We start from the raw sequence: 10,029 nt of genomic DNA, 5'->3' as shown, positions 1-10,029 counted from the left end.
TATATATATATATATAAATTGTAATACTAATATATATATAAATAACTTAATATTAAAAAAAAGTTTAAAAAATTCAGGCAATTCGGGCGGGCTCGGGCCGCCGAATACAAGCCCGCGGCCCGTTCAAGGTGAAATTCGAGCTCGGGCGGGCGGCCCGAAAATCTCAGGCGGGTCGGGTTCGGGCTCGGACAAATCCTCAAGTTTTTCGGACGGTCGCGGGCGGCCCGTCCAAAATTTCAGCACTATATGTAACCTGTTTATCCTCGACCCGTATTCAATTTTTTGTTTTGTTTTGTTTTGTTTTTTTTTTTTAAAAACTCATCCTCTTTCATTTTTATATGTTTTCTGGGTCGACCCCGGTTTTCTCATATACCCGTCGCTCTTCTCCATTATTCGTTCTGGTTCTGACCCCATATTATCCTCAAAATTCTTTCCTCCCTAAAATACGTTCTTTTGGGTATTAAACCTAGGGATTGATTCATAAACCTTTTTCTTTTCCTTCTTCTATGTTAGATCTGAATGTGCTATTTTCCAAAACGAAATTTGGGAATTTTTTCCCATCAAAATTCTTTAGTGGGTCATTATCTGTTCGTTAGAAATTGATCTCCCGCAGCTGAATCTGTAAATAACAAAGTCACAGCTTCTGGGTGTCTTCCAAAATCCATTCTTCTTTTTTTCAGATTTCTCAAGAAAATAATAACACAAAAAAAAAAAAAAAATGGTGACAGTGAATCTGGGATTGCTCCATTACGTATTGGACCATGTTTACGGCGCATTCATGCACAGAACGAAGCTGAGCCCACCATTTTTCTCGCGAGGATGGGGCGGCTCGAAGCTCGAGCTTTTGGAGAGAATAATTGAGCAATTGTTCCCGGACATGGCGGGCCAGAATTGGCCTCCCGCTTCGATCCAACCCATTTGGAGAACGGTTTGGGAGAGCAGAACGGCTTGTTTGAGAGAAGGGGTTTTCAGAACTCCTTGTGATGAGCAGCTTCTGACGGCATTGCCTCCCGAGAGTCATATCGCAAGAGTCGCCTTTCTCACCCCGAAAGGCGTGCCTCCTCAGAAAATGGCCTGCGTTGTTCATCTCGCAGGTACACATACATACATACATATATATATATATATATATATACACACACACACACACATACATACATACATATATATATGTGTGTACATGTGTACTCTATATTGATGGGAAGTTTGTTGTTGTTGTTGTTGTTGTGATTTTCTTTTGTTCTCGCTGAATTAGTGATTCTTTGTTGAGGTTTTGAATGGACGATGAATTTGGTTTGATGGGTAGTTTTTGACAGTAGTTGTTAGGGAGGATTTGCTATAGTTCTGCATAGAATTCAGTGATTTTTCTTTCGCCAATGTAGGATAGCAAGTCATTGCCTTTTAAAAGATTTGGATTTTCTTCTCATTTTGTCTTACTTGTTGGGGAGTACTTAATGTAGTTTTGGATTTGTGAAGATTGGAGAGTTTAATGTTTTTCCACCCTGTTGTGCTTATTTATCCCAATGTAGTAGATGAAATCATTAGCTTGGACTGTTGGTATATGGGCTTTAGAGATAGGAAGTCAAGTGATAGATATTTATGCTTAGGGTATACTTTATAATGCTTTATTGCAGTTAAGAATCTGTAATATGCTTTTGTTGCAGGAGTTTTCCTAACACAATTTGGTTGTTCTTTGACTTAAAGTCATATGTTAGAGGTTACCCTCGAAAATTTGATGGTAGTTTAACACCTATCACTATCTGCAGGAACTGGGGATCACACTTTCGAGCGGAGGTTGCGACTTGGAGGACCCCTAGTAAAGGAAAATATTGCAACTATGGTGCTGGAGAGGTACAATTCATTTATACTAATTTCCACCTTAAAACCCAAATCTATTTTCCTGCATACTAGGCCTTTTACTTAAGGTAAAATATGTACTGCAGCCCTTTTTATGGACAAAGACGTCCTTTGCTGCAGCATGGCGCAAAACTCTTGTGTGTTAGCGACTTGCTTTTGTTAGGAAGCGCCACGATTGAAGAAGCCCGTAGTCTATTACATTGGTTAGACTCAGAAGCAGGGTTTGGCAAGATGGGTGTTTGTGGACTTAGCATGGGTAAGAGTTGCTTGGAATGGATCACTTGTTACGTGTTATACCTTTAGAAGAAATGCATCCTATCTAGGATCATCAATTTTGTGGGAATCTTCCACCGTACAAAAACTTTAAAAAAAGAACCCATTTTTGAGTAATCTGAGAGTATTTCAGAGTTGCGAAACTAATTTAACAATATTCACCCAAAGACGGGGAAAGTTTTCTTTTGGGTCCAAAAATTAAAATATTTTTATATAAATTAGGAGGAGTTCATGCTGCAATGGTTGGCTCACTTCACCCTACTCCTGTTGCAACGCTTCCTTTCCTCTCTCCACACTCCGCCGTTGTGGCATTCTGTGAGGGGATACTAAAGCATGCCACTGCATGGGAGGCACTGAGAGAAGAACTTGCAGTGCAGAAGGCTGCAATGACGCTCGAGGAGGTTAGAGAGCGGATGCGGAATGTTCTGTCTCTCACAGATGTCACGCGCTTTCCCATTCCCAAAAATCCCAATGCTGTAATATTTGTTGCTGCAACTGTAAGTATCTGTGAGATCACATAATCACCTAAAGTAACTTTGTATTTTGAGAAACCAATTATGAAGCTTGTAGAAATAAGCCTATTCCGGTTTACCCTTCATATGAAAACATATATTATATACAGAACTGAAGAATTTTTCAAGCACATTGCTCAGGAAGAGATAAATTACTTTTTATTTTTAAATAGAGCGCCGATATACGTTGTGTTAGTTTTTTAAAATGAGTTGTCTGTCTTATTTTAACCTTTTTAATGATCTCAATACCCTTTTCAACGAGTTCTTTCTGCGTATTCACTTTTAGTGCATCCATGGTTCAGGATGATGGATACATTCCAAAACACTCTGTGCTGGAGCTTCAAAAAGCCTGGCCGGGTTCAGAAGTGAGATGGGTCACCGGCGGCCACGTCTCGTCTTTCCTACTACACAATGGTGAGTTCCGCCGAGCCATTGTTGACGGGCTTAATAGATTACAATGGAAGGAGTCTCCATTGTGACAGTGGCCTCACATTAGACAGAGATTGCATATTTGTTGTCATGGTACACCTTGTTTACCTCTGCTCCTCTAAGTAACTTTGTACGATTTTTTGTAACAATTTAGAACACCCCATTAAAATAAAAAAGAAAGGATAAAAAGGTGTTTTGTGAATTATGTATAAGAGATCGTATCCCACTTTTTTTTTTTAATAATTGTTTCACTCTACTTGTATATCATCTTGGATTAGTTTTAGTTTTATTTTTTTATGCGAGTTCAAAGGGATTGATGGTGAATATGATAAATGGTTAACTCGTGGATGGGTACAAGTTTTGGTGAACGAGACTTTTCAATGGTTTAAGGAACGTTTGGTTCATAGATTAAAATTATTTTTGATTTACGTGTATTTTTTGTGAGAGAAAATACTGTAGCGAATCATGAACCATGATTTAAATCTTAGTATGAATCTCTATCGAACGTCTCATATTTTCGTTGCCAAAGTTTCAATGTGTTTTCTGCTAGTTATTGAAAGATAAATTGATATGCTTGGCTTTGGCTCACTTGACTTACGCTCTTTACTTTACTCGTCAAATTTGTCTGTCTTCTTGTAGTACACTCCACATTTTGATTTCATTATTATTATTTTTTTTAAAAAGCTCAAACATAATCTAAAAATTCAATCGTGCATGCCTATTATTCTCTTTGATGATATATTGATCTATAGTAGAAAGAAAACATAAATTATTTTTTATTTTTTTATGTAATAATATAAAGATTGGATCGGTGTTTTGAAGGTAAAATTAACATTAAATTCAGTCCAAATGGGTTTTGAAAAAATGACATCCAATTCAATTTAATTGAGGATGGTTATCCATTAAAAATGAATTAGATTGAATTAGATTGGTTGATTTGATGGCTGATTGAGTTTTGTTAACACTTCTACTCACGCAAAATGAGTCCATGGATGGGGTTTCGCATTGGGTGTGTATTGTTTCCCATCACTCTCTCCAACCTGTTCTCTCTCGGGCTTTTTCACTCACCTATGCAATCACCTTACAAAAGCAGCAGATTCTTTTGTCTTTCTCCCACAGGCATCAAATCATCCCAATGGATGGTTGCCTTCTGATTTTCAACCTTATCTTTTGGTTTTTATAGGGCACAACTAAGCAAGAAATATTTATGTCGTTTGTTTGTCGTTCTATTGTCCATATACCAAGTCAGAGCTTATTTAACTTTTGGAAGTTAGCAAGTTTTGACTATTAGATTTAGTTAAACTAATACCAATTTGAAAATATGTGTAAGATAAATATAGATCTAACAGTTAAAAATAAAACTGTTATAAAAAAAAATTTATTTTACCACGTTAGATGATAGATAGGTTCTACATGGCCATTGCGTAAGAGTGCTTAAGGGTCGGCGGTGAACCCACCCTCATGACGCCGAATTCAAAGCATCAGCTTTTCAAATTTTAAAGTTCAGCTGTTTTAAAGCGCCCACGATGACAATTGACCGTTCAAATGGCTAAGACAAAAATGGTTCCAAGAGCAAGGATCGACGAGGACGAAGGCTCTATCTGGACTTGCTATTCATATCAAGTGAAAGCGGAGAGGGCAACGCGATCAGTTATCTGACACAGATTCTGAGAAGACCCCCTAAGGCGGCAAGAGGAAAATTCCTAGGTTATGTACGGGTATAAACAAAGCCACTGGCTCGAGAAATTATTACTAGCCTGTTGGCCGTCCAAAATAGACCAATAGGAAATCACGGGGGAACCACAGAGCCACAATTCTCGACAAATTAGGTAGATGAACAATTAGAAAGGCACTGTAGAGCTGCAGTCTAGATGAGTAGGACGGTAGGCTACTCAAGAGCAACCGCAAGATAACCACTTGCCTCAGTTTTCTCCATTATGTAATCTGTGTCATATAAAAAGTGCATGGCACAAAAGAGAGAGAGAGAGACTCGTACGAACATAAGAGAACATAATTTCTTGTAATCAAAAGAGAAAAAAGAAGGAAGAGAGAGAAGAATTTCTCAAGATGAATGTAGCTTTTACATTAAGAATGAACCACTATAAATTTTAGTGTTCTTATCGTTTCTTTTAGTTTCTTTCATGAAGAACTCCAACACAAAGTCCACTAAGCACATGCAGAAACCATTACATTCTATCTATCGAAGTTAAGTGGATATAAAGTTGTTATTCTCATGTGATTCAACCAGTAATTCAACTTATTATTAGATGGTAACCATGTATATTTCTATTGATGAAATTCTACGTCAATAAAAGTGATAGTTTATTTTTTCAAGCGAGAAACTAATCCCTTAACTTTTAATCAATTGTTTTCTTTTGAATTGACGTAATTAAATCGAGCTTTATTAAATTTTTGTTAAATTTTTTTTTTCTTTTTTTTTTTTTTTTTTTTTTTTTTTTTTTTTCCAGTTTGAGTTGAAACCTCCACTTGTAAATGGTGGAGGGCCCAAACTGGGATCAAGTCAGGCGTTTTTACATATTAGAAGAGCATTATTATTACACAATACAGTCGTAGCCATATTTCAGCAAAACAATCTCAATTACCAAAAGATTTAATGCATACTAAAATTTCATTTATTTTACCAATTTAAATTTAGAATTCAAATTTAATTACAGTAAAAAGTTTTTAAAAAAAGTAACATCTAACTTTTGTATTATAGTAAAAAGCTCACATAAAGTTAAATCTCAACTCGAATTAAAAACTAAAATCAGCAAACAAATGAGACCTTAAACCCCATTCATTTCACTAATTTGAGTTTAAAATTTGAGTTTTACTACAGTAAAAAGCTCTAAAATCCCATTCATTTCACTAATTTGAGTTTAAAATTTGAGTTTTACTACAGTAAAAAGCTCTAAAATCCCATTCATTTCACTAATTTGAGTTTAAAATTTGAGTTTTACTACAGTAAAAAGCTTTAAAAAATAATTATATCTAATTTTTTTATTACAATAAAAAATTCTTACATAAAATCATATCTTAATTCAAATTAAAAATTTAAATTAGCGATATTTGTGATGGAAAATGCTATTTTATTTTAATGACAGAATTGTATTTTAATTATTTGATTAGTTTTTCAAGAGTGAGATGTGAAGTAAGAGCAATCTTGTATCGCAGGCTATAAATTTACGCAAAATTTAATCGTTAAAAAACTAATGTCGCGATTAAAAACAACAATTCCTACATAGAACAAAATAAAGATTCATTTCTTTCAAAAACGTCCAACATTAGCAGCTCTTTACAAGCGGAGCACCGCACAAGCACCAGTTTTCAAAATACGCCGAGTATCCGAACCTCTGCAACTCCCCGCCCACCGGAATCTTCCCACACAACCTATTGTAACTCACATTCAGCTTCTGTAACTTCAGCTCCGTCAGCCCCACCGGGATACTCCCCGTAATCTTATTATGGTTCAAGTCCAACCACCTCAAACTCCTCGGAAACTCCACCTTCCACAGGTCGAACTCCAAATAGTTCCTCGACAGGTCCACGCCCCGGGTCGTCTTCCGCGTACCGAACAAAAACGACGCGTCGCCTTCGAGCTCGTTCCTTGAGAGGTCCACGGCGGCGAAGTCCTTCTTCCCCAATGAGGCCGGTATTTTCCCAGAGAGCTGGTTGTGGGACAGATAAAGGTAAAAGTCATCGCCGCGGAATTCTCCGAAAGAGTCCGGGATCGGTCCCGTCAGTTTGTTTCTTTCCAAGTGGAGGGAGTTGAGGTTCGGCAGCTGAGAGAGCGAGTGCGGGACCGGTCCCGCAAGGCTGTTGAAAGAGAGGTCGAGGGATAGGAGGGTCTTGAGCTGGCTGAGAAACTGCGGGACCGGTCCCGAAACGTTGGTCCAGCTTATGGTGAGGTAGGTGAGGTTTTTTAGTTTGGTTAGTGTTGGTGGGATGGGTCCTCTGAGGTTTTCGTGCTTGATGAGAACTAAGGTTTGGAGGTATGGAAGGTCGCCGATTTGGGGCGGGATTTCGCCGGAGAGACCGCCGGAGATGGTGAGGGAGTTGATGCGGTGGGTGGTGCCGTCGCACTTGAGGAAGTACCATTTGCAACAGTCGGATTGTGGGTCCCACGAGGTGAGGACGTAAGGATTATTGAAGGCTTGCTTTATTTGGAGGAGGACTTTCTTGTCTTGGGGGTGGCAGAGCTCGGAGTGAGAAGAGTGAATATTAATGGTGGAGAAGAGAAGGGTGAAGATAAGAAATGGCCGTGTGTCCATTTTTTAGGGCTAGAGATTATGTGATTTGTTTGTGACTGGATCTATAAACAGGTTATATTGGCAGTGTTAACGTGATAAAAGTACGTGAATGTGATGATAAAATTTGAGAATCATTGCGGTTGGACTTATATGTGCAGTGTTAATTACGTGGAAAGCTGAAAAAGAGTTGGAACAAGACATTTTGATCAGTACGTACGTAAAAGTCGTTACTATTGTCACGTGATTATGTACAGACGATGGACGCAGTGTATGATTATTATTAGAGCACCTCTACTCATGCTTATGGAGTTAAAATCCCACAAATCCCGATACTCATCTGAAGTGGGTTTCATTAGATAAATACTCTAGCGGTTTGCGCGTGCATTTGCGCGCGCTGTAGTGAAAAATAATTTTGTGTTGCTGCACATAAATGTCATTTTGTCATAATTGAAATATATATTTAGAACATATTAAACGAACAACAAATAATTACATCAACAATTCTATGGCAAGGGATGTACAAAATTTGATATTTGTGCCTATAATTTATTGTAAGTAATATAAAAATATTTACAATAATCACATATTTACCATAAGAGAAATTCATAATTTACAATATTAAATATCATTATGTATAGAGTAAATCAATAAGGTAGAAGTAGTACATGAATTAAATCTATGAATAAATAATAGATAAAGCGACCAATTTATATTTATATTCTTCAACTATCTGGTCCATTTATAAACAGGTAGACAAAAAATTTCTCATAATAAAAGCTTATTATGTTAATTTTATAAAGAGGAAGGCCCAAACACAAACTAATGGTGAGATATAAGTGAACAAATAAGTAATAAGAAAGATTCAATGGGAGGAAGTTGATAAATTATGAATTTGATAATGCTTTTACATACTAATTGTGGCTTAGGTATTAACTGTTGTCAGCAAATGCATGGTAAATCAACTGACTTGTATTTTTATGGCTATTTTATGGCTGCCTATCAATGGCAACTGCATAAAGGCACAAAAATTAGTCAGATGTTATATTTGCCATGCAGATTATGACATGTGTGACACAAAATAAAGGGTCAAAGTAAAGTATAAATATGTCCAAAAAATACCTGATGAATTAAAAGAGAGGAGAAAAACAACAAGATTAAAAGGACAATGAGGCTAGGTAGAAACTGGCCACACAATGAATAGTAAATGGCGCCTGTGTCAATAGTGCATAATGGGTCTGCCTTTTGTCCAAGTAAAATAGAAGAAGCAGGTACAATCAAAGCATCAAATAGCCAATTAATAATACTTAGATTCCATTTGGGTCGAGGACATTTGGAAGGCTGAGGCTAAAAACAATGGGAAAAACGAAAGCATATAGAACAAAATCAGATAGGGAAATCGTAGGCCAAGGGGAAAACTCAAAAGCCTTTGTAAAGCAAAGCAAAAAGAAACAGAGAAATAAATGGTACAGGCAAAGCGGGGAGAAAAAGAAAAATGATGTGCTCCAAATAGAGGACTTAAAAGAGCAAAAAGAGATGGGATAAGAAGACATATTATATGGAGGAATAGATTTTGAATCAAATACTTAAAACAGAAATATTAAAAGCCAAAAATTAAGAAATGAAAGAGCAACAATGATGTTGTTTATGTGTTGAAAATCAAAGTTCATGAAATCATGAAAGAAATATAATGGAAAAACCCAATAAAGAAAAAGATAAAAAATGTGAATTCAACTGAAATAGGCATCTCAAATGCCATAACCTTAAACTAAATAAGAGCAAAAGAACAAAGGGAAGGCATTTAAATTGTTTTAGTAAAAAATATACAAAAAATCAAAATTCAAATAGGAAGAGTTTATTCATAGCAATTTTTGGATAGATTAATTCAAATTCAAAAGTCCAAAACTGATTATGATCATCACTGCCACATGCCAAAGAAAAGAAGAGAAGATATTTAAAGTGTTTTAGTCCAAAAGGATAGGCAAAATGAAGATCCAAATAAGGAGGTTTATTCACAACAGTTTTTGTACAAGTTAGATAGAATTGAGAGCCCAAAACCAGTTGTAATCATCATTGCCATGCACCAAAGGGAAGGAAAGATAAAATATGCTAAAGAAAAATAGGTACACATATATATGTGTGACTATAGAAGAAATGACTAAGAAATCAATATGCCATCACTATACAGTAATAAACATAAAGACATAGTCACGACAACAGAAAGAGATTTTTTTAAGCACTATAACAGACAATAGGAAGTAGTAGCAGCAAAAGTAACCAATACATTCAATATCAATAATAAATATTGAGAGCATATGGGCAAAAGTCTTCAACAATGCCTGCAACGCTATGAAAATTGCCTTAAACAGGGAATATGGGTGAATCAAACACAGGTGAAAGAGATATAACTTAAAAGACTGAGCAGTAAGTGGACGAAGATGGAACCAGGCAACCAAAAAGGTAAAAATGTTAGAGCAAGGAAAAAAAGGGGAATAAAAAAGATATTAAGATACTTGTAAAGCAAAAAACTACAGACAAAATCTGAGTCTGAAATTAGAATCCACATAAGTAGAAATACATTTGGGGCAATTTCTGAATAAATTACATGGCAGCAAAACTGATAAAAATGGATTGCAGCAATCATTAGCATAGATTGAAACCAAGTAAGGATGAACTATGTTAGGTAAAAAGATATATATATATATATATAT

At 36.2% G+C, this 10,029-nt stretch overlaps 2 protein-coding genes across 2 annotated transcripts; one reads left to right on the top strand and one right to left on the bottom strand.

Moving 5' to 3' along the window:
* The first annotated feature begins 361 nt into the window (after positions 1–361).
* Positions 362–3,316, top strand: LOC21410671 (protein ABHD18). The gene is made up of 5 exons (XM_024175434.1): positions 362–1,094; positions 1,767–1,851; positions 1,944–2,113; positions 2,353–2,627; positions 2,945–3,316. Exons 1-5 carry the CDS (start codon positions 719–721, stop codon positions 3,119–3,121), a joined length of 1,083 nt encoding a protein of 360 aa, XP_024031202.1. The 5' UTR covers positions 362–718; the 3' UTR covers positions 3,122–3,316.
* Positions 3,317–6,344: 3,028 nt separating this feature from the next.
* On the bottom strand, positions 6,345–7,351 carry LOC21410670 (polygalacturonase inhibitor). The gene has a single exon (XM_010113110.2). The coding sequence runs from the start codon at positions 7,340–7,342 to the stop codon at positions 6,356–6,358; it is 987 nt and encodes a 328-aa protein (XP_010111412.1). The 5' UTR covers positions 7,343–7,351; the 3' UTR covers positions 6,345–6,355.
* Between the last annotated feature and the right edge of the window lie 2,678 nt (positions 7,352–10,029).

This window comes from Morus notabilis, unplaced genomic scaffold, assembly GCF_000414095.1.
Source record: "Morus notabilis unplaced genomic scaffold, ASM41409v2 Scaffold78, whole genome shotgun sequence".
Taxonomy (NCBI): Eukaryota; Viridiplantae; Streptophyta; class Magnoliopsida; order Rosales; family Moraceae; genus Morus; species Morus notabilis.
This window is presented reverse-complemented; position numbering and strand designations above follow the sequence as displayed.

Bases quoted from the DNA above. Each gene is read 5' to 3' on its own strand.
- LOC21410671 (XM_024175434.1), top strand. From the start codon at position 719: ATGGTGACAGTGAATCTGGGATTGCTCCATTACGTATTGGACCATGTT. The intron at 1,852-1,943 runs GTACAATTCATT...TATGTACTGCAG, and splicing joins GCAACTATGGTGCTGGAGAG to CCCTTTTTATGGACAAAGAC. The intron at 2,114-2,352 runs GTAAGAGTTGCT...TATATAAATTAG, and splicing joins TGTTTGTGGACTTAGCATGG to GAGGAGTTCATGCTGCAATG.
- LOC21410670 (XM_010113110.2), bottom strand. From the start codon at position 7,342: ATGGACACACGGCCATTTCTTATCTTCACCCTTCTCTTCTCCACCATT.